Source organism: Salmo salar, chromosome ssa13, assembly GCF_905237065.1.
Source record: "Salmo salar chromosome ssa13, Ssal_v3.1, whole genome shotgun sequence".
NCBI lineage: Eukaryota > Metazoa > Chordata > Actinopteri > Salmoniformes > Salmonidae > Salmo > Salmo salar.
The window spans coordinates 36,625,466-36,649,643 of NC_059454.1; the positions used below are offsets into that span (position 1 = coordinate 36,625,466).

At 40.2% G+C, this 24,178-nt stretch overlaps 2 protein-coding genes across 2 annotated transcripts; both read left to right on the top strand.

Moving 5' to 3' along the window:
- Positions 1 to 1,448: 1,448 nt before the first annotated feature.
- Positions 1,449 to 15,091, top strand: slc13a3 (solute carrier family 13 member 3). Its single transcript, XM_014136207.2, has 13 exons — positions 1,449 to 1,738; positions 2,350 to 2,615; positions 2,812 to 2,975; positions 6,670 to 6,730; positions 6,842 to 7,021; positions 7,392 to 7,517; positions 7,716 to 7,808; positions 8,101 to 8,205; positions 8,329 to 8,426; positions 11,880 to 11,992; positions 12,217 to 12,378; positions 13,039 to 13,176; positions 13,292 to 15,091. The coding sequence occupies exons 1-13, from the start codon at positions 1,622 to 1,624 to the stop codon at positions 13,475 to 13,477; spliced, it is 1,809 nt and encodes a 602-aa protein (XP_013991682.1). The 5' UTR covers positions 1,449 to 1,621; the 3' UTR covers positions 13,478 to 15,091.
- A 917-nt stretch (positions 15,092 to 16,008) lies between these two features.
- Positions 16,009 to 19,801, top strand: ocstamp (osteoclast stimulatory transmembrane protein). The gene is made up of 3 exons (XM_014136474.2): positions 16,009 to 16,249; positions 16,739 to 17,753; positions 17,911 to 19,801. Exons 1-3 carry the CDS (start codon positions 16,206 to 16,208, stop codon positions 18,289 to 18,291), a joined length of 1,440 nt encoding a protein of 479 aa, XP_013991949.1. The 5' UTR covers positions 16,009 to 16,205; the 3' UTR covers positions 18,292 to 19,801.
- The last annotated feature ends 4,377 nt before the right edge of the window (positions 19,802 to 24,178 follow it).

Sequence of the window (24,178 nt, forward strand, 5' to 3'; positions counted from 1 at the left end):
TCTACAGACAGTATTTAAATGCCATTTGCATTCTCTCAAGATGCTGAACGAATTCAATCATATTTCTCCTCTCCTGTTGCGAAATGTTGCCGACGTTTAGTAGGCCTATATAATTTTACTGCAAGAAATGCTTAATTCTGCAGGAGTTGATATTAAGGCTATGTGAGAGGTTATAGATCTACAGTCAGTGTCCAGATTTCAGTTTCCATTTAACCCATCTGAACGGGAGTCTTAAAAGTTCCCTTGACATACCATGCCTATTTGAAGTCCCCGTCTTGTGACTGTCGAATTTGTATAGTGCCTCACAATCATCACACATGACATAGCTGGCGATGCTATCATCCTCTTTTACTTTTCCCAAAAATATATTTTCTGTCACTCCCTTCTCTTTATTTTCAACTCTCCATTTCACAGCTTTACTCTTATTGAATTAAACGCCGACATTGTCCTTTTTGCCTCAGTGGATCTACGTTAACTTTTTCAGCCCGTTCACAAAAGTATTTGGCTATTGGCATGTGGGCTATTTGGCGCGCCTACAGTTAGGCCCTAAAGTTTAGGCTTACGCACTAATGCCATATAGCCTAACATAAAAACCGCTTTGTAGCCTAAATATATAAATTGCACAATAATTATACATTCATAGATTTTTTAAAAGTAGTGTCTTATCTTTATTTAACCTACACGCCACCCACCAACCTATACACCACCCACCCTTCATCCACATAATGTTGCATGACCATAAACCACCCACCGTGCGGGTATAACCCCGAGGACTGCGGGTTATGAGTCAAACGCGCATCACTAGTGTGTAGGCCTATGTGTGTGTGTGTCGGAGGGTTTGGATTAAAAAAAAGCAGAAGACAAATGTCCATCTCCATGGACTAATAAAATAACATCTTATATATTACGTTGTTGTGCGCGCAATTGTGGGAGCCGCCAACGAAATCACAAATGAACTGAAGTCACCTCTTTAACCCGCAAATGCAATAGGACATAGGCCTATCTTTCAATTATCTACAAAAAAACAACTAGGCTACGTAAACTGTGTTTGGTCAAGTGTTACTGATTACAATAGTAGTTTCCATGTAGTCGGTCTTCATTTTTTTCCAAACGTATGAATTCTGCTTAAAGGGACTGACATTTATGGCACAGATGCATGTTGCTCTTATCCTTTAACTTCAAGCAAGGTCACTGGTTCAAGTCCCTACCCCCTTAAATACCGTTTCACATGTCTTACCTGTTTGGCCCCTTTACTTGTGGGATCCTCCATGGATGGGTTATAGGCTATAAGATCACATGATGATTGACAGTTTTTGATTAACGTTGACATGGCATCTGTTTTGCAGGGAGGAACCAGACAACCAGACTGCTGGAATGCTTTGCATTTTGGTTGTTATCAGTAAAACAAAATAAATCATCTGCCCGATGGGACAACCACAGAACAGGATCAATTTGCTGACAGCAATAATAACTTGAACAACGCGTTAGGAGTTAAACTGTAAGCCAATAGTTAAGCTTCTCCAAGAGTGCAAAAACAACAAAGTCAAGGTAATAAAAGAGATAGAGGCGTCAAGTTCTGCACTAAAGCGTCACATAACGAGCTTTGACGCTCATATTCGACATGGAAATGGAAACCATATCCACATTCGCTAAGAAACTTTGGTGTGTCAAGAAACAACTTATTCTTTTCCTCACTCCACTTATTCTTCTCCCGTTACTTTTTGGGCTACCGGAAAAGGTACGTGGTTATTGGAAGATGCACAGATATTCTTACTGTAACCATTTATTCCTCTAATTTACAAGAATAAGTAGATTCAACTTTTAGGTTATACCTTAACCAAATTGCTAAACCATATCAAGCCTAAAATTGATATTATCATTAATATCCACACCTGCCTTTAAACCCGAACACCCTTTAACGTTGGACTTCACTGAAATTGGAATCAGGATGCTAAGAAGTGTCCCATTAGATTAAAACCTACAATTCTATACTTTTGATCTGTTTTAGGTTGATCATGTTATTCCAGTGTATAGGACATGGCCCTGCTCCATCATATATCTAAAAACACAATCCTTACATCCATAACTTGACTTAACTTCATTCCCCCCTCTTAATCATAACCATAGCCCAATCTGAGCCCTAACCCAATTACTAATAACTTCAAAGACTTCTTTATTTACAATTCTCCCCTAATTCTGCAAATCCAGTCACATAAAAAAGTATGTTCCTTGTACATTTGTCTTTCCACAGCATGATACAAACATGAATTAAATAGATCATCTTTGTAAATGGTACAGTTGGCTTTTCCTCTTGAGTGTTCACCAACATGTTTCTGTTCTGTTTTGCAGGAGGGGAAATGTCTGTACGTGGTGCTGCTAATGGCTGTGTTCTGGTGCACAGAGGCTCTTCCCTTAGCTGTCACTGCCATGCTACCTGTTTGCCTCTTTCCAACCATGGGAATTCTTCCATCCAAAAAAGTCTGCCCTCAGTACTTCCTCGATACCAATTTTCTCTTTCTCAGTGGTCTTGTTATGGCATCAGCTATTGAGGAATGGGGTCTGCATCGCAGAATAGCTCTGAAAGTTCTTAAGATTGTTGGAGTCAAACCAGCCTGGTGAGAAGACTATATCGCCATATACAACAGTAATAAATTAATCACAATTTATATTTTGGGATTATTTTCCATTATCTAATATGAATGCCCTGCATATGGCAAAATATAGCCTACATAATCATATTATCAGAAATATTAAATGTATTGATGTGTCACTCCACTTACTCCTGACCCATGTGTACATCTCTCTGTGCAGGTTGATTTTGGGAATGATGATCACCTCCGCCTTCCTGTCCATGTGGCTCAGTAACACAGCAACAACGGCCATGATGCTTCCCATTGCTAACGCCATCCTAGAGAGTCTCTTTGGAGACCTGGCCACTCTGAAGGAAAACTGTAAGGTGAAAGACGAGACAGAGGGTGAGTTGCTGTGTAGGGTTTCTCCAACTGTCCCATATACATTACCGGTCAAAAGTTTTAGAACACCTACTCATTTAATGTTTTTTCTTTATGTTTACTATTATTCTACATTGTAGAATAACAGTGAAGATATCAAAACTATGAAATAACACATATGGAATTATCTATTAACCAAAAAAGTGTTAAACAAATCAAAATATATTTTATATTTGAGATTCTTCAAATAGACACCCTTTGCCTTAATGACAACTTTAAACACTCTTGGCATTTTCTCAACCAGCTTCATGAGGTAGTCACCTGGAATGTATTTCAATTAACAGGTGTGCATTGTTAAAAGTTAATTTGTGGAATTTCTTTCCTTCTTAATGTGTTTGAGCCAATCAGTTGTGTTGTGACACAGATAGCCCAATTTGGTAAAAGACCAAGTCCATATTATGGCAAGAACAGCTAAAATAAGCAAAGAGAAACGACAGTACATCATTACTTTAAGACATAAAGGTCAGTCAATACGGAAAATTTCAAGAAAGTTTCTTCAAGTGCAGTCGCAAAACCCATCAAGCACTTTGATGAAACTGGCTCTCATTAGGATTGCCATAGGAATGGAAGACCCAATGTTACCTCTGCTGCAGAGAATATGTTCATTGGAGTTACCAGCCTCAGAAATTGCATCCCGAAGAAATGCTTCACAGAGTTCAAGTAACAGACACATCTCAACATCAACTGTTCAGAGGAGACTGGGTGAATCAGGCCTTCATGGTCAAATTGCTACAAAGAAACCAGTACTAAAGAACACCATTAAGAAGAAGAGACTCCCTTGGGCCAAGAAACATGAGCAATGGACATTAGACCAGTGGAAATTTGTCCTTTGTTCTGAAGTCCAAATTGAAGATTTTTGGTTCCAACCGCCGTGTCTTTGTGAGACACGGTGTGGGTGAACGGATGATCTCAGCATGTGTATTTCCCACCATAAAGCATGGAGGAGGAGGTGTTATGGTGTGTTTTTTTTTTTCTGGTGACACTGTCTGTGATTTATTTAGAATTCAAGGCAGACTTAACCAGCATGGCTACCACAGCATTCTGCAGCGATACGCCATCCCATCTGGTTTGGGCTTAGTGGGACTATCATTTGTTTTTCAACAGGACAATGATCAAACACACCTCCAGGCTGTGTAAGGGCTATTTGACCAAGAAGGAAAGTGATGGAGTGCTGCATCAGATGTCCTGGCCTCCACAATCACCCGACCTCAAACAAATTGAGATGGTTTGGGTTGAGTCAAACCGCAGAGTGAAGCAAAAGCAGCCAACAAGTGCTCAGCATATGTGGGAACTCATTCAAGACTGTTGGAAAAGCATTCCAGGTGAAGCTGGTTGAGAGAATGCCAAGAGTTTGCAAAGCTGTCATCAAGGCAAAGGGTGGCTACTTTGAAGAATCTCAGATATAAAACATATTTTGATTTGTTTAACCTCTTACATCTAGACGTTCCGCTAGCGGAACACCTGCTCCAATATCCAATGATAGGCGTGGCGCGAATTACAAATTCCTCAAAAATACAAAAACTTCAATTTTTCAAACATATGACTATTTCACAGCATTTTAAAGACAAGACTCTCCTTTATCTAACCACACTATTATCTCTCCTTTATCTAACCACATTATGTCAGCAGAGTACCAAGCCAGAAATAATCAGACACCCATTTTTCAAGCTAGCATATAATGTCACAAAAACCCAGAAGACAGCTAAATGCAGCACTAACCTTTGATGATCTTCATCAGATGACAACCCTAGGACATTATGTTATACAATACATGCATGTTTTGTTCAATCAAGTTCATATTTATATCAAAAACCAGCTTTTTACATTAGCATGTGACGTTCAGAACTAGCATACCCCCCGCAAACTTCCTGCGAATTCACTAAGAATTTACTAAATTACTCACGATAAACGTTCACAAAAAGCATAACAATTATTTTAAGAATTATAGATACAGAACTCCTCTATGCACTCGATATGTCCGATTTTAAAATAGCTTTTTGGTGAAAGCACATTTTGCAATATTCTAAGTACATAGCCCAGGCATCACGGGCTAGCTATTTAGACACCCGGCAAGTTTAGCACTCACCAATATCAGGTTTACTATTATAAAAGTTTGATTACCTTTTGTTGTCTTCGTCAGAATGCACTCCCAGGACTGCTACTTCAATAACAAATGTTGGTTTGGTCCAAAATAATCCATCGTTATATCCGAATAGCTGCGTTTTGTTCGTGCGTCCCAGACACTATCTGAAATGGTAAATCAGGGTCGTGCGCATGGCGCAATTCGTGACAAAAAAAATCTAAATATTCCATTACCGTACTTCGAAGCATGTCAACCGCTGTTTAAAATCCATTTTTATACAATTTTTCTCGTAAAAAAGCGATAATATTCCGACCGGGAATCTCCTTTTAGCTAAACAGAGGAAAGTAAACAAAGCTTTCGGTCGACGCGGGCACGAGCCTGAGTCTCACAGTACTGTAACCAGCCACTACCCAAACGCGCTACTTTTTTTCAGCCAGAGCCTGCAAAGCCACGATTCAGCTTTTTACCGCCTTCTGAGACCCTATGGCAGCCGTAGGAAGTGTCACGGGACAGCTAAGATCCTCACTCTTCAATAAACAGAGACAAGAAGAACGACACCTTGTCAGACAGGCCACTTCCTGCCTGAAACCTTGTCAGGTTTTTGCCTGCCAAATGAGTTCTGTTATACTCACAGACACCATTCAAACAGTTTTAGAAACTTTAGGGTGTTTTCTATCCATATGTAATAAGTATATGCATATTCTAGTTACTGGGTAGGAGTGGTAACCAGATTAAATCAGGTACGTTTTTTATCCAGCCGTGAAAATACTGCCCCCTAGCCATAACAGGTTAACACTTTTTTGGTTACTACATGATTCCATATGTGTTATTTCATAGTTTTGATGTCTTCACTATTATTCTACAATGTAGAAAATAGTAAAATAAAGAAAAACCCTTGAATGAGTAGGTGTTCTAAAACTTTTGACCGGTAGTGTACATCGAGTGAAAAGATCAAAAATATTAAGTGGCCAAGCCAGGACAAATTTGGTCTGTTGACACTATAATGCAAATTGTTTGTAGTGCTTACAAAAACAAACATATTATACTTCAACTTTCTAAAGCTAAGAGTGATATTTCCACACTAAAACTGTAATAGGTAACTGAAGGTGTGAACTCTTTTACAACTACCTGTTCCATCACATTGCCTTCGGTGCATGACATGTCAATATTCAAATGATAATTGATTAAACATATTAGCCGCCTTTCAAGTCATATATTAAATATGACAAAGGCCTAAAGAAAACTGGAACTCACAGTCTTTGATGAGAAAGAAATGTTTAAATATCTGTTATAGCTTATCTCATTCATTCTATTGCTATGGATACTGTAGCATCACAGTAATTGGTTCATGGGAAACGTGTTGATTCTCAGTAGAGGCCTTTTTTTATTTTTTTATTTAGCCTTTATTTACACTTAGATGACCCCCTAAATCGCGTTCAAATTGGTCTTCAATATGGAATTGTTATGACGTCTAAGCCCGTCCTTAAAAACATATATATTTAGTAATTTGTCACTGCAGAATAAACAATGGAGAGAATAACTCTAACACAACCTGTTCACTTCAACATCCATCAGGTCAAGCGCGAGTAAAGCTGCATGCACTGCCCTCTGAAAAACAGATATTGTCTATAGACGGGTAAGAAAGCAAACATAAACAAACTGAACAATTGAAGCTCTCATGTTGTTAGAATAGGATTCATGGTTATCGTGTAGCTATTTACTAATGTTGGTATAATTATATCTTAAGACCTGATCGGATGGAGCGTTCAGATGGGAGTACTGCAGAGGAGATCAGGATAGAGTCAGAGTACCAGATGAAGGTGTGGAAAGGCTTCCTGATATGTATCCCGTACGCTGCCAGTATCGGAGGGACTGCCACCCTGACAGGCACTGCACCAAACCTCATCCTCATTGGACAACTTAAGAGGTACCCAAGTTGAAGACTTGGCTGATCTCACTTTCTCCTACTGCATCTGAACATACCCTCTCATAGACCTCACAGGCCCATCAGATAGAGCAATAATGATCTGTAAGGTGAGAATGTCTCTCTGAGGAGGTCTAGTACAGGGTTTTGTACAACGTACAAACTTTTAACCATTATGAAAAAAGATGAGACAAGTGACACAGGTACTGGAATGTTTCAGACATTGTAGAACTTCAGACGTCCCTCTTAAAGGCCTGTTAGGATTTAACTGGCAAATAGCTGTGTACGAATAACATGTTACATTTAGACCATAAAATACTACTTTTTTCATGTTTGCTGTACCGTTTTTGACAGATGCTTCTTTGTGTTCTAGTTACTTCCCAGAGTGCGACTTGATCAATTTTGGCTCTTGGTTTGCATTCGCATTTCCTCTCATGGTGTTCTTCCTCATCTTGGGATGGCTATGGATTTCTTTCCTCTACGGGGGCTTGAATACACGGTATGATGGTGAAATCAGATCTAAGCACAGCACCTCATCAGTGTAATATAAAAATGTGACCATAGATGACGACATGTGGCAGTCTGTGGTAGAGTTCTAGGATTATTTACTGCACACTTTTTGAAGCAGTATGGAGTAATACATTCACCTACCTGTCAGATATTTCCACATTATTTTCATACTATTTGTTGTGTTCAGGTTGTGTGTGAAGAAACAGGACGAAAGAGCACAAGCAGAGGCGAAGGCTGAGGCTGTGATTGATGAAGACTACAGAAAACTAGGCCCCATAAAGTAAGGACATATCTCTAGACTAAATCACAGGCAACATGCTCCATTCTTAAATCATGTCCTACACCAGGGGTGACTAATTCAAGTTCAGGAGGGCCACATTGTTCACATGTTTTAGATTGTTTATTTGAATCAGTGTGTTAATGCTGGGATGGAACAAAAACCTGCTGCAGCCCTCCAGGACTAAAGATGACTACCCTTGTTCTAGACCCTACCCCTGTTCTAGACCCTCTGGACTATATGTCGGTGGTAATGTAGAATTCCTTAGACAATCATTTCCTATCTTCCGTTTTAGTTTTGCAGAAGGAGCCATCGCATTCTTTTTCATTTTGTTTGCCGTTCTCCTGTTTACAAGAGATCCTAAATTTGTAACTGGATGGTCCACGTTTTTCAACAACGGGTAAGAGAGACAAGCTGACAATCCACTGCCCGTTAACTAGGAAATGTCTGTATAATTCACTGGAGGCTTGAGGAAACCAGCTGCTTCATGACTTCCTCTTCTTTGATTCTCTTCCTCCTGCAGGTATGTGTCAGATGCGACCACTGGAGTGATCATTGTGTCAATCCTATTCTTCTTCCCTTCCCAAAAGCCCTCTCTTAGCTGGTGGTTTGATTCTAGAGGTCAGTACCAGAAAGGATATGTCCCAAATAATGAGAAATACGTTTTTAGAATATGTAGATTGAAAATACCACCGTCTCAAATCATATAGCCTTTCTGTACTGATATAGAGAAAACTGTATATTTTCAAATCAAAAGATTAGATGGAGTGAAGCAGCTGTATACATTGCATTCGGAAATTATTCAGACCCCTTGACCTTTTTCCACATTTTGTTAGGTTACAGTCTTATTCCAAAATTGATTAAATCGTTTTTCCCCCTCATTAATCTACACACAATATCCCATCATGTCAAAACAGAAACAGGTTTTTAGCCATTTTTGCAAATGTATATATAAAAAAAGGAAATATTTACATTTACATAAGTATTCAGACCCTTTACTCAGTACTTTGTTGAAGTACCTTTGGCAGCGATTGCAGCCTTGAGCCTTCTTGGGTATGACGCTACAAGCTTGGCACACCTGTATTTGGTGAGTTTCTCCCATTCTTCTCTGTTTCCTCTCAAGCTCTGTCAGTTTGGATGGGGAGCGTCGCTGCACAGCTATTTTCAGGTCTTTCCAGAGATGTTCAATCGGGTTCAAGTCCGGGCTCTGGCTGGGCCACTCAAGGACTTTCAGAGACTTGTCCCCGAAGCCACTCCTACGTTGTCTTGTCTGTGTACTTAGGGTTGTTGTCAAGTTGGATGGTGAACCTGAGGTACTGAGAGCTCTGGAGCAGGTTTTCATCAAGGATCTCACTGTACCTTTCTCCGTTTATCTTTCCCTTGATCTTGACTAGTCACCCAGTCCCTGCCGCTGAAAAACATCCTCTCAGCATGATGCTGCCACCACCATGCTTCACCGTAGGGATGGTGCCAGGTTTCCTCCAGACGTGACGCTTGGCATTCATGCCAAAGAGTTCAGTCTTAGTTTCATTACACCAGAGAATCTTGTTTCTCATGGTATGAAGTTCCTTTAGGTGCCTTTTGGCAAACTCCAACCCAGCTGTCATGTGCCTTTTACTGAGGAGTTGGTTCCGTCCGGCCACTCTACTATTAAGTAGAACAAATGGCTTGATTGGTGGAGTGCTGCAGAGATGGATGTCCTTCTGGAAGGTTCTCCCATCTCCGCAGAGGATCTCTGGAACTCTGTCAGAGTGACCATCTGGTTCTTGGTGGTCCCAAACTTCTACCATTTAAGAATGATGGAGTCCACTGGGTTCTTGGGGACCTTCAATGCTGCAGAAATGTTTTGGTACCCTTCCCCAGATCTGTGCCTTGACACAATCCTGTCTCGGAGCTCTTTGGACAATTTCTTAGACCTCATGGCTTGTTTTTTGCTCTGACATGCACTGTCAACTGTGGGACCTTATATAAACAGGTGTGTGCCTTTCCAAATCATGTCCAATCAATTCAATTTACCACAGGTGGACTCCAATCAAGTTGTAGAAACATCTCAAGGATGATCAATGGAAACAGGATGCACCTGAGCTCAATTTCAAGTCTTATAGCAAAAGGGTTCTGAGTACTTATGTAAATAAGGTATTTCTGTTTTTAATTTTTAATACTAACCTGTTTTCTCTTTGTCATTATGGGGTATTGTGTGTAGATTGAGGAGTATTTTAATTAATCCATTTTAGAATAAGGCCGTAACGTAACAAAATGTGGAAAAAGGGAAGGGGTCTGAATACTTTCCGAATGCACTGTAGATGCACTGTAGATCTGGGTTTTTAAAGTCACATTATTATTCAGTTATGCCTCACCAGACATAAATTACAGTAACATTGACTCCTCCTTTTTTGTAATTTCATTAATCCATTTCTGAAGCAGAACTTGTATTGGCTCTGTTGTAACGTACTGTAAATAACCTGAGGAATGTTAATGACGTAGATTAGTGAGTCTGAGCAGAGTCCCGTTGTGAGGTAAGACTTTCGCCCCTTATTATTAATCCCTCAAAAATGTGTTGCCCCACGTTGGTTTGCTCTGTGTACTTTGCTCTGTGTTCACCCACTGCTTTAACATAGCACACAACTTCATATGCAACAGAAATACCAGTGTTTTCATTTTCTACCCTCATATTTTTCCAGCGAGATTAGAATATGTATATGTTTGGCATTGAGCTCTTTAATGTTCTTTATTAAAAACTATTTTGAGTAGGTATGTTAAGAATTAGCCTGTGAAATAATAGTTCCCTTTCAGTCAGTTCACTCTGTACAACAAAAGCGCAACTCCCCATAGTGATGTTGTACCTCGTTCCCTCCCTTCAGGGAACAGTAGTTATATTCATAACTTTATGTTCTGCCGGGCAAAACATTTAACTTATTGACAAATGAAAAATGTCCGGCAGAGCGGTACCCGAGACAGAAACAAAACCCCAATCAGCCTTCTTTTGTAACCAAAATGAGTCCTCAGATCCTCAAAAGGTTCTACAGCTGCACCATCAAGAGCATCCTGATGGTTTGCTTTACTGCCTGGTATGGCAACTGCTCGGCCTCTGACCGCACGGCACTGCAAAGGGTAGTGCGTATGGCCCAGCACATCACTGGGGCAAAGCTTCCTGTCATCCAGGACCTCTATACCAGGCTGTGTCAGAGGAAGGCCCTAAAAATTGTCAAAGACTCCAGCCACTCTAGTCATAGAGTGTTCTCTCTGCTACCGCACGGCAAGCGGTACCGGAGCGCCAAGTCTAGGTCCAAGAGGCTTCTAAACAGCTTCTACCCCCAAGCCATAAGACTCCTGAACATCTAATCAAATGGCTACCCAGACTATTTGCATTGCCCTCATTCCCTCTTTTAGGCTGCTGCTACTCTCTGTTATTATCTATGCATATGTAACTGTGTAGGTTCCGTCCCTCTCTTCGCCCAAACCTGGGCTCAAACCAGGGACCCTTGCACACATCAACAACTGACACCCCACGAAGCATCGTTACCCAACGCGCCACAAACGCCGCGGCCCTTGCAACGCAAAGGGAAACCCTACTTCAAGTCTCAGAGCGAGTGACGTCACTGATTGAAATGCTATTAGCGGGCACCACCGCTAACTAACTAGCCATTTCACATCGGTTACACATAGTCACTTTAATAACTCTACCTACATGTACATATTACCTCAATTACCTCAACTAACCGGTGCCCCCGCACATTGACTCTGTACCGGTACCCCCTGTATATAGCCTCGCTGCTGTTATTTTACTGCTGCTCTTTAATTATTTGTTACTTTTATTTCTTAATTTTTTTCTTTAATCTGCATTGTTGGTTAACGGATTATAAATCTACACCTGTTGTATTCGGCGCATGTTACAAATCAAATTTGATTTGATTTGATAACCGTTACTTTGACCCCTAACCCCTAGCTGCAGCCTTTTCTTTATTGCCTCTTTTCAAAGCCCCTTGCAGGTTAGATATTCTGATATTTTGGTGGTTGACCTGGATTTGTCTGTTGGGCAGAGGTCGATTTCATACCCTGTCATGTTTTCCACAGCCCCAAATACTCCATATGTTCCTCTACTATCATGGAAGAAAGCACAGGAATGTGTCCCATGGAATATCATTCTGTTGCTGGGTGGAGGCTTTGCCATGGCCAAGGGATGTGAGGTAAAACCATATAATTTACATATAGCACCATTAAGTCTTATGATCTCTATGGGTAAGCCCCTTTCATGTTTCATGGTGCACACCATAGATATGAAATCCCTTTAACTCACATTCTCATTTGTGTACATTCAAATAGCTGTTGTGTGGTGATTTCTATACTTTTTGACCTATTTCTGCTACTACTGAGTCAAGGACGGTCTTGATGATCTGTCCCTGTGGTGTAGGAGTCAGGACTGGCAGCGTGGATAGGAGCCTACCTCCAGCCTATTGCTCAGATCCCTCCTGCTGTGGCAGTCATGTTTATCACAGCTTTCCTGGCCTGCTTCACAGAGTTCGCCAGCAACACCGCCACCATTATCATATTCCTGCCCGTCATCGCTGAACTGGTGAGCTGTCATCTACTGTATGACATGACCACTGCACTCAACATTTAGTTAGATGTTTCCATTATTAAGAATGAAGTACCCTGTGGGTATGAAGAGGACGACTAGAAAACACTCATTTTGAAGAAAGGTGTATTTTGTGTGTAGTATTTTTGAATACCCTTGTGAACTACCATAAAGCCTTGAACTCCACTGTATTACTAATCCATGGGCAAGTTGATGCTCTCTACTCTAATCTCCCACAGCAATTGACTTTTTTTACTGTTTGTCATGGGGTTAACAGATCTGTCAGTGTAGCATCATAGCTGTTTGGTCTGTTGGACATTAACTACAGTTATCAGTAACCAGTTGTCTTCGTCTGTCTGTGCCAATGTCTTACTGTATTGTTAAATCTAAGCAATAGTACCCACCCAGTATCATCCAGTATCACCCTGACAAGGGCAACCTAGTTACTTATCTTCAGCCTCATTTCTAAGCCAAATACGTTACTAAGAATTTGGAATATCATTGCCACTTATTGAATGCGATGTGGATTCACACACTCTTTGTTCATTTGTGTTCCTTGTGTTTATCTGCAAAAAAACTGTTTCAAAGTATTATTATTCTCCGTTAACACATTATTTCTGCACAATATCAATGACTGTGTTTGTCTCCTCTCTACAGGCTATGTTTGTCAAGGTGAATCCTCTTTACTTCATGATACCTGCGACAACAGGATGTTCATTTGCCTTCATGTTGCCAGTCTCCACCCCTCCCAACTCCATTGCCTTTGCATCTGGCCATCTTTTGGTGAAGGACATGGTAAGATCCTCACGCCAATATACCGTGTGACCATATTTCAGACTGTTCTTAAACTTAAACATACTCTATCCTAGTAGACAGATGATTTACATCTGTTTGGTTTCTCTATTCCCAGGTGAAAACAGGCTTTGTGATGAACATTTTGGGCATTTTATCAGTTTCTCTGGCCATGAACACTTGGGGTCGTGCCATGTTCAGTTTGGAGACTTATCCAGACTGGGCTCGTCCAGTCAACATGTCCAGTACTGTCACAGATATACAGTTCCCCTCCGTCCCACCTTTCAACCTTACTAGTTTGTGATACACTGCATACCGTAGATCTGAAGCTTATCCAATGCAAAGTGTTACACGGTATTATATAGTAAATACTTGAGCAGCATTTCTGAATATGTACAAAAGTCAACTATAGATTTGGGGAGCTGTTACTTTAAGTTATTTAGCCTATGGTGTGATGGCTATACCATGTTGCTAATGTCCTGTACACTTTTAGATTTTGCCATTTGCCTACTGTATACTATATGAGTTTAGATTTTTTTTGTTCAGGCTCTCCTTGTGCTCTACTTCTTCTGTCGTGTAGATTATACTAAGTTCTATCAGCTAATTTTCTTGCTTGTCACATGCCACGAACCCCTGGTCTCCCAGATGTGTCCAATGTTTTGTCCTGGTTTGTTTTAGGTCCCCATGCCAAGTTTCCATTTGAAGTGAATTTGTTTGGGCAGGGCAGGGGGTGACAGAATAGACAGTGGTTGGTCTGTCTGTTGTTACATTCTCTTCCACAGTTATACAACAAGTCATGTCGGACACCATTTTTGTCCAGACACCGGTGATGTCTGTGTCATCATTCTGTCACTATGCTTGCTGAAATGACTTGCATCTTAGGGACCTCTGCTGGTCAGTGTGCCACTTTGCGAGTGTCCGTCTCATTCGTCTCTGTAACATTCCCTAGATAGTGTTTGTGAGGATAATCCTTATTGATTAGGGTGTTAGCAGTCTGCTTGATGATAATAGATCCAATCCATTTCATCACACTGAACGCTCATCCTCCAAGTCCGCCACCTACTAGTAAATCACACTGAATGCTCATCCTCCAAGTCCGCCACCTACTAGTAAATCACACTGAACGCTCATCCTCCAAGTCCGCCACCTACTGGTAAATCACACTGAACGCTCATCCTCCAAGTCCGCCACCTACTGGTAAATCACACTGAACGCTCATCCTCCAAGTCCGCCACCTACTGGTAAATCACACTGAACGCTCATCCTCCAAGTTCGCCACCTACTAGTAAATCACACTGAACGCTCATCCTCCAAGTCCGCCACCTACTGGTAAATCACACTGAACGCTCATCCTCCAAGTCCGCCACCTACTGGTAAATCACACTGAACGCTCATCCTCCAAGTCTGCCACCTACTGGTAAATCACACTGAACACTCATCCTCCAAGTCCGCCACCTACTGGTAAATCACACTGAACGCTCATCCTCCAAGTCCTCCACCTACTAGTAAATCACACTGAACGCTCATCCTCCAAGTCCGCCACCTACTGGTAAATCACACTTGAACTCGATCCTCCATTGGACTTTAGTTGACACACAACAAGAGTTTGTGAATTATTCATGAAAAATACTTACCTAGCCCATGGGGTCACTGGCTGCACATGTTTTAACACATTCTAAGTTACACACAGAAGGTCATTTTTGCTTTTCATCATGTCTTTAAAATCCAGAAATCCTGATTTTCTGATCTTATTTCATTTGAAGTAATCATTAGAAATGTGGTACGTGGAAATCTAATTAACAATTTTCTACCATAGTTTGTATTTTGTGTAGTACGTTTAGGTTTATCAATGCACATTTTGTCGCTTTGTTATTTTCTTAATACTACTGTTGTTACCAAAATAAAACTCAACAGCAAATGTGTTCTTTTCATTTTTCGCCAATCCATGGAATTGGTATATTTAGCTGATGTCAGTGAGCAGGTACCAACAGACATGCCACACAGTAATATACACTACAGAGCAACTCAAACCATGGGATAATATTCAGATGGGTTTTAATTATTGACCCAGGTGACACAGCATAATATGTCCTGGAATCAAGTCTCATTCAAACGCCAATGCCTGACAGCACCAAACAAGATACCCAATAAGCCAAATGAGGCGAACAAACAAGTGAACACATTTGAAAGAAGGTTGCATTGAAATTAGGTTGGAACACAATTTCTACATGTGTCTGGAACCAAGGAGTGATATTTTGGCCCCTGTTTCTCTAAAGAATGGTGAAGGGCTGTACATTCCTTATAGTGTCTATTTGGTGTTGTAAAGTCTCAAGGTCTGGCACATGGTTAACTCAGCCGAACTCTGAAGTAGTTACTCAGTGTAAGAGAGGAAGGGTTATTGGTGGAGATGCCATTAAATGAGACAAACTACAACAAAACACAATGACACTTTGTTAAAAAAGTTAAATAGGAGAACTTGTTGGAAAAGGAACACGACATTTTGGAAAAGGAAGTTTGACAAGTCATACCACAACATGAAACTGCTCAACCTTGATGCTCAACCAATCAAATATACGTATTAATTGACTGTAATACAAAGGGAAATTAAAAAAGCCCCAGCTAAACATTTTATTTTGGAAAATTCGTACAATTGCTCACATGCTCATAGTTTCCCAGATCATAGCAATCCCCCCTCCTATTAGTCAGCAGTAGTATGACCTCCCACAGGGTTATGTTTCAACCTCTAAATAGGATACCACAACGCTCATATAGAACCTTTTAACTCACCAGTACTTCTCTAAATGATTAGTCACCAAGCATTGCATGTTCCATCATGTGTTGACTTGTTATGCCTGCCAATGTCAGTGAGTGTGTGTCAGCATGTGAGCATGAGCAAGAGCCCTTCTCTCCCCTAGGGAACCGTCTTACACATCTATGTGGCAGTGACTGTGCATGATAAGTTTCTGTATCAAACTTCACAGTTACCCCCATCAGACAACTGTGTAACTTCACATGCACTGTTACCAAGGAAAATGAAGAGCATTACTGAGTGCATGGGCTTTGGCTTTTCATTGAGGTAGGTGTTCATTTGTCAGTCTTTTGAGTGAAATAGACATTAGGTTACTGGACAGCTATTTATGAGATGATTTAAGGAATTAATGTTATAGTAAAATGTATATTATTTTCACAGTGAATTGTGCTAGGCCCTTCTTGTGAATTTAAGAAAGCTGGCTTATTAGTGTTAATTACACAATAATAAGCTATTCTGCTCTTGTATAATGTTGATATTAAAACAATACATGATGATAGTCAGAATGGTGGATATTGCAGTTTGATCAAATTCACAGCCTAGTTAGAATACAGTGCAATTCTAAAATGTGTTTCATGTTTAGTCTATTCTAATAAGCCATTTACTTTATGTTCGTATTCTTACCTTTTATTATTTCTTATTGTTGTTGCATTGTCGAGGAGCCTGCAAGTAAGCACTTCATTTGACGGTGTATACCATGTGTATACTGTACATACAACTAATAAAACTTGAATTCACACCATCATTGGTTTTCAGGCAAGAACCTTGGGGTGCCATAAAGACCACTCTACAGTATCTGTGGGATGTTTACTCAAAGCCGACCCAGGCTGCCAAGGAGGTCCTGACGTTACTTTCTATGTGTTTCATTATCGCCATGGTGACTGGTGGTCTCCTCTACCATTGGATGACAGAGATCCTGAGATATGACAGTGGTACTTCCAGCACTGCTGCCTGCATCTATAGCGTGGCCATCTTTTTCCTCTCGTTCCTCTGTCATCCTCTTCGTTGTGTACTAACTATGATCCTGCCCAGTCTGGGCACCAAACAGGGGCGCAAGCTGATCATTTCCACCTCTGTGATTGTGTTAGTGTTGAGCATCATCCTTAACATAACCGTTAACATGGGAGTGGTGATGCACGTTTTAAAGTGCACCTCTGAAGGTTTTGTCCACTCTCTTTTAAACTCATCTGAGCTGTTTCAAGAAGCAAAGAGAGATCTTGTTAGAGAGGCTATCAAAGTGAAACAGGAAGAACTGAATATTGTTAACAGATTGAGGAAATTTGATCATTTTACACACATTGATGTGTCAAAGGTCAAAAATACGTTTGTTACTGTAAGCAAGCAGATTGAGAGTGACTTTTCACGTGCCAATAAACTGCTGGAGGATTATAAACTTCTGTCAAACAGGATTCTGGCGGCCATCTTTCTAATCTACCTGATAGTTGAATCAGCCTTCTACCTGAAGTCATATGTAATTTCAGTTAAGTTTGACAACGTTTACATCACAAGACAGTTGCTGCAAAAAGCATCTGATGATGGAATCCAGATAGAGCCAACTAACTTGAAAAATATGGTTAATTCCACAAGTTGTAAAATAACAAAACAGGAATTTACCAGATGTCTTGCTCCCATGGTAGTGGTGACTTTGTATTTCATTGTTATTATCTTCATAATGGTTTTGGATCACATTGTGTACCATCTAGCTACAGTGAGTGGGCCTTGGCTGCTGGATGTTCCAGCTACATCTGTCAGCATAGCTGTGAAATATAAGGTAGGTCAATATTGATACAGTACTTTTCTATATGAGGTCGGGCACATCACAGAACATAATGTGACATTATATAATGTGTAGCCTTGAGATCAATGATGATATAGAAATTGAATAACACAGTGGACAAATGGGGACTGGATTCTCTTTTCTCTGACAGATTCACCTGCGCATTCCAGGCCTATATATTATCCCAGCTGTCTGTAGTGATACAGAACTGGCAAACTTCCACAAGCAGTATGACTGGACATTTAGCCCAGAGGCTTTACGCTGTGATATTGAGCCCTCTGCACCAGACCTGAGAGTTAGGGTCTTCCTGGGACTACTCTGTCTGGTGAGCTACATCATGGTGTTACTGGAGGTCTACGCCAGGCGCATCCGCAGAAAAGTGTCTGCATCCTTCTTCAAAAAGCAGGAGGAAAAAAGAATTAATTTCTTATTGAAGAAGATACAGGCGAAACAGGACACAAAAGAAAACAAGATCTTTTTCATTGAAGCTGTGAATGAGACCAGCGTTCACACAAACCAAAACGTAATTTGAAGCTTGACTTGCTGTCATTATATGTAGTTAAGGGAGACCTCTGCTTTTAATACGTTCACTGCTCCTCTTGAGCTATTGCTGTTATAATAGATGTATTTTAGAATTGGAGAAAACCCTCCTCAGTCTCCCCAGCTGTCAGCTGAGAGAATTTGTTGATTCAATTTGTCCATATTTTCAGATTGAACTGATTCTGCAATATACAAACGAAAAACATGGAATAAAAAATGTAACTTCAAAGTGATACAAGCATGCTTATCCCTGTGTTAAAATACAATTGATGAATTCAGTGCCAACATCCTGCTCTCCATGAGCCAAAGGGCCTGTTGAGAACAGGACAGGGCATCCTGTTACTGAGTCACAGTCATATGACCTTTCTCCTGGTCGTGGAGCACCCCTTTTACGCCCACACTGCCCCATCTCAACAACACTCATGAAACCATGTTTGTAGGCTTAATGAAGAAATAATACCATATAACAGACAATCATAAGCGTTTTCACTCAATGTTTTATATTGTGAACGGTTGATGCTTTAAAGAATTTGATAAAAATGGCTTTGAGTTCCCTTTTAAAGTAAAACTACTTTTTACTCCATGTAAGGAACAGGACCGTTTATTACTTTGTTTCTGACTGCGAGGGAGAACTCCACAATCAACAGACGACTAGCTGACACCTAGCCCCACTAGGTGTCACTAACACTAAGTGCATTTGAGGAGTTTTTATGGCACAAATAGGATATGAAAATACTCATAACAAGGAGCATAAAACAAACTCATTGAAAATCTGTGTCAACAAACTATTTGTCCAATTCAATTAATTAGACTCAGATGAATGTTCAGAGGGCAAATATTGTGACACATAGTCGTGTCATGTGTGGGCCTTCCGTATGTAATTACAAATTAATGAATATAATCATGCTTTAAAATGTGCATAACAATCACAATTATTATTTTAGTGTTTTTGTATTATACTGTTTATTCTTTCTGGTCAATGATGGATTAGATCGTGTAAAACTCATTTTCATATGACACCTAAAACTTAAACTCTATCTGGCCTTCCCTGTGGCTCAGTTGGTAGAGCATGGTGTTTGCAATGCCAGCATGGTGTGTGCAACGCCAGAGTTGTGGGTTCAATTCCCACGGGGGGTCAGTACAAACCAAAAAAATACATGAAATGTATGTATTCACTACTGTAAGTCACTCTGGATAAGAGTGTCTGCTAAATGTAAAAATCTGAGAGCAAAAACAGTTTCTGAACCTTTGTGATATTTTTTTTTTTTGTCATACCATAAAAATGCTTCAGCGTTTTTAGCAGCACACTGCTTTCAACTCCCAGAAGGCATCAGAAGGCACTTTTAGCTAGAGTATTATTAGAACGCCTGTTCATATATTTTTTATCCAGCCATTTTGTCCATCTTCTTTTTTCTTCTCCCATAATTCAAGACTATGTGTCTAATATTCTATGCTTTGTTGCTGTGAGGCCTGGAACAAAATGTATAATTCATATAATTTCTCTTCACATAAATCTTTGGTTCTGTACCAAAATAAAAGGTTAATAAATTGTATAATATCTTGCCTGTAACTTGATCTCTTGATTGTAATCCAAGCTAGCATAGAAATTGAATGTCATTAATGAAGCATCATGTAAAAGTAAGGCCAGCTTTGTCAAATGGGGTGATTATGAGAGACACAAGGTCAAATAGTCCAGCGGAAAGGTTAAATAATTGTTCCATTTTATGATACAAATATCAAACTTGGTACATTAATACTAGATACCTTTAAAGAACTTTTTAAAGATTGGAGGCAGTCTAGGAAGCCTGGCCTGGCCTTAATATAATTGGCTGCCACTCCAGATTTCCTGTTAGAAGAAAATAGGGTAAAATCATTCCAAACAATATGAAAATGTATTTACCCACTAAATAAACCCCACAGATAATAAAGACAAAAAAGTACTCTTAAGACAATAGGGGTCATATTGAGGTCCTTTTGACCATAGTCCAGTGGCTAAATTAAAAAATTGTGGACTTTGTGATAGAGCCACCAAATTTCAGACACAGCTAGGTCATGTCTAAAGAAGTATTTCTGGTTATAGTGCTATATCAGATTTAGTCCATTACCCCTTGGCGGTCATTTCCAAAATGGCCGCTGAAACGTAGGCGAAGAACCAAAGATAGGTAACTGGTTGGATAGATGTCACCAGGGTTGCACTGCTCCGGTCAGAGAGAAAACAGATGACAGAGATAGTGCCAAAGTTCACATACAAAGGAGAGAGATCATAAGCATGTTGCATAACATAAAAGGTAAAGGTGATAAGGATGCATTTATTAAACCAATATATCCCTAATAACAAAAATAAGGAAATTACATGACATCTTAATGTTAAGGCTTAATGTTAAGATTGAGAGAGAGTCAACAGGTGAAATCAACTTGGTTAATCAAGTTCATCGCAGGAGTATGAAGCTCTATCCACTCTGAGGGTTTTTGTACAGCCGCCAACCTGCTGCATGGAGCTGTTTTGGACACGATTCACATGGCCATATCTCCATAAATACTTGGTACATACAGCCCAATGATGGCTTAAAATGTTTGAGGAGGTCTGTAAAACAATAAAATGTCCCAAAGATGCCATATACTATTGAAGTTGGAAGTTTACATACACTTAGCCAAATACTGTCACGATTCCCACCGACGGTGGCGCCCCCTCCTGCTCGGGTGGCGCTCGGCGGTTGTCGTCACCGGCCTATTAGCTACTACCGATCCCCTTTTTGGTTTTCCCTTTTTTTGGTTTTGGGCACCTGTGGCCAATTAGCTATTAGAGGGGGTATTTAGTTTAGCTGGCCCATCCGTTGTTTGTGCGGGATTAATTTTGTGCATTGACAACGTGTTGTTCGTCAGCTTGACCTGGTCGTCTATTTGTATTTATTTCCCTATGGTTGGGAACTTTTGTTTATCCAGTGTTATTAAAAACACCACTCCCTGTGTTCGCTGCTTCCTGCGCCTCATTCCTCCTACCCGACTACCGAAGCCATTACAAATACATTTAAACTCAGTTTTTCAAAATTCCTGACATTTAAACCTAGTAAAAATTCCCTGTCTTAGGTCAGTTAGGATCACCACTTTATTTTAAGAATGTGAAACGTCAGAATAATAGAAGAGAGAATAATTTATTTCAGCTTTTATTTCATTCATCACATTCCCAGTGGGTCAGAAGTTTCCATACACTCAATTAGTATTTGGTAGCATTGCCTTTAAATTGTTTAACTTGGGTCAAATGTTTCGGGTAGCCTTCCACAAGCTTCCCACAATAAGTTGGGTGAATTTTGTCCCATTCCTCCTGACAGAGCTCGTGTAACTGAATCAGGTGTGTAGACCTCCTTGCTCTCACATGCTTTTTCAGTTCTGCCCACAAATTTTCTATAGGATTGAGGTCAGGGCTTTATGATGGCCACTCCAATACCTTGACTTTGTTGTCCTTAAGCCATTTTGCCACAACTTCGGAAGTATGCTTGGGGTCATTGTCCATATAGAAGACCCATTTGCGACCAAGCTTTAATTTCCTGACTGATGTCTTGAGATGTTGCTTCAATATATCCACATAATTTTCCATCCTCATGATGCCATCTATTTCGTTAACTTCACCAGTCCCTCCTGCAGCAATGCTTCATGGTTGGGATGGTGTTCTTCGGCTTGCAAGCGTCCCCCTTTTTCCTCCAAACATAACGATGATCATTATGGCCAAACAGTTCTATTTTTGTTTCATCAGACCAGAGGACATTTCTCCAAAAAGTACAATCTTTGTCCCCATGTGCAGTTGCAAACCGTAGTCTGGCTTTTTTATGGCAATTTTGGAGCAGTGGCTTCTTCCTTGCTGAGCGGCCTTTCAGGTTATGTTGATATTGGACTCGTTTTACTGTGGATATAGATACTTTTGTACCTGTTTCCTCCGGCATCTTCACAAGGTCCTTTGCTGTTATTCTGGGATTGATTTGCACTTTCGCACCAAAGTACGTTCATCTCTAGGAGACAGAATGCGTCTCCTTCCTGAGTGGTATGACGGCTGCGTGGTCCCATGGTGTTTATACTTGCATACTATTGTTTGTATAGATGAACGTGGTACCTTCAGGTGTTTGGAAATTGCTCCCAAGGATGAACCAGACTTGTGGAGGTCTACAATTTTTTTTCTGAGGTCTTGGCTGATTTCTTTAGATTTTTCCATGATGTCAAGCAAAGAGGCACTGAGTATGAAGGTAGGCCTTGAAATACATCCGCAGGTGCACCTCCAATTGACTCAAATTATGTCAATTGGCCTATCAGAAGCTTCTAAGGCCATGACATAATTTTCTGGAATTTTCCAAGCTGTTTAAAGACACAGTCAACTTAGTGTATGTAAACTTCTGACCCACTGGAATTGTGATACAGTGAATTATAAGTGAAATAATCTGTCTGTAAACAATTGTTGGAAAAATTACTTGTGTCATGCACAAAGTAGATGTCCTAACTGACTTGCCAAACTATAATTTGTTAATAAGAAATGTGTGGAATGGTTGAAAAACGAGTTTAATGACTCCAACCTAAGTGTATGTAAACTTCTGACTTCAACTTTATATGTATCCTTTAAAATTTCTGTACAGAAGGGGTGAAAACGTGTGCCAATTTACTGTTTTTTGTAAATATTTTTGGTGGCTAGTTCCAATAGTTTACATGTAAACACTCCAAAAATATATATGGATGTTCCCTGAAGTCTACTGATTGCAGTGATATACAGTATAATATGCTATTCTGTTTCGTGTCAATTTTAAGAAATGTGACAAGAAACCTGCCCTTTACATGTCACTTTAGGTAAAATCCCATAGGAATGCATTATGAGGAGGCCTTTCAGTCTTTACACAAAGTGAATAAACTACTCCATAAAGATGTCTAGCTATAGTGCCATTTCAGATTTAATAACCTAAAATTAACACCAACAAGCTACATAGGTTCTAATTGAACAGGATTCACATGGCCATATGTCCAGAAATAATTTGTACATACAGCCCATTATACAATGGGTGGTTCTAATCCTGAATGCTGATAGGTTAAAACCACATTCCATCTGGTGGCTATTCCACAAGTTACCACCGGCTAAATCGATGACATTAAAATGCCTATTTACTCTGTTCCATCTGGCTGCGCAACCCACTGTCCCATCAACCCAGCCAGGCAATTTCTAAACTTGATCTCCACTATAAAAAGCTTCTAGACATTATCTCACATTTCTTTTAGACTAACATTTAGTTTTCAACAACGGATATTTGTATAAACCTTAATGTCTATCGCTCCAACATTTGCAACATTGTTTCTATATTCAAATTCGATCTCCAGCTGTCCCATAGTAATGAATGTGTCGGGAGTCAGGACGAGACAGACAGGCAGGCAGCGTTTCTCAGCCAGTCGAAATCATGCATCAGCTGGCATAATTTCTATGGATATATACAAAGAAATGTCAATAGAAAGCAAGTAAAACTAAACGAAGTGCAGCTAGTTTGCAGTCTTTCCAGCTTCAGTTTGAAGTGATTGTGTTAGCTGTGTTGCTGGCTAGCTCCTCTGAAGAACAGTGTCCTGACGAGAGAGCCCACTTTCTATGCCAGGTGAAATAGCGCCTCATTAGCTCATTGTTATGGATGTATCCAAATAAATGTCAGTAGAAAACAGCTTAAACAAAAGCAGCTACTTTGCTGTTTCTGTCTGCACTGTTTGACGTGACTGTAAGTTAGCTGTAGTTGGCTAGCTAGCAAGCAAGGGATAAGAACGTTGCCAGCCAGCATGGCAATAGAACATTTAGAACAAATGACTGGGTCATAGATACAGAACAAAAATACTGAATGACTGGGTCGCGTCTCTGGCAACCGAAC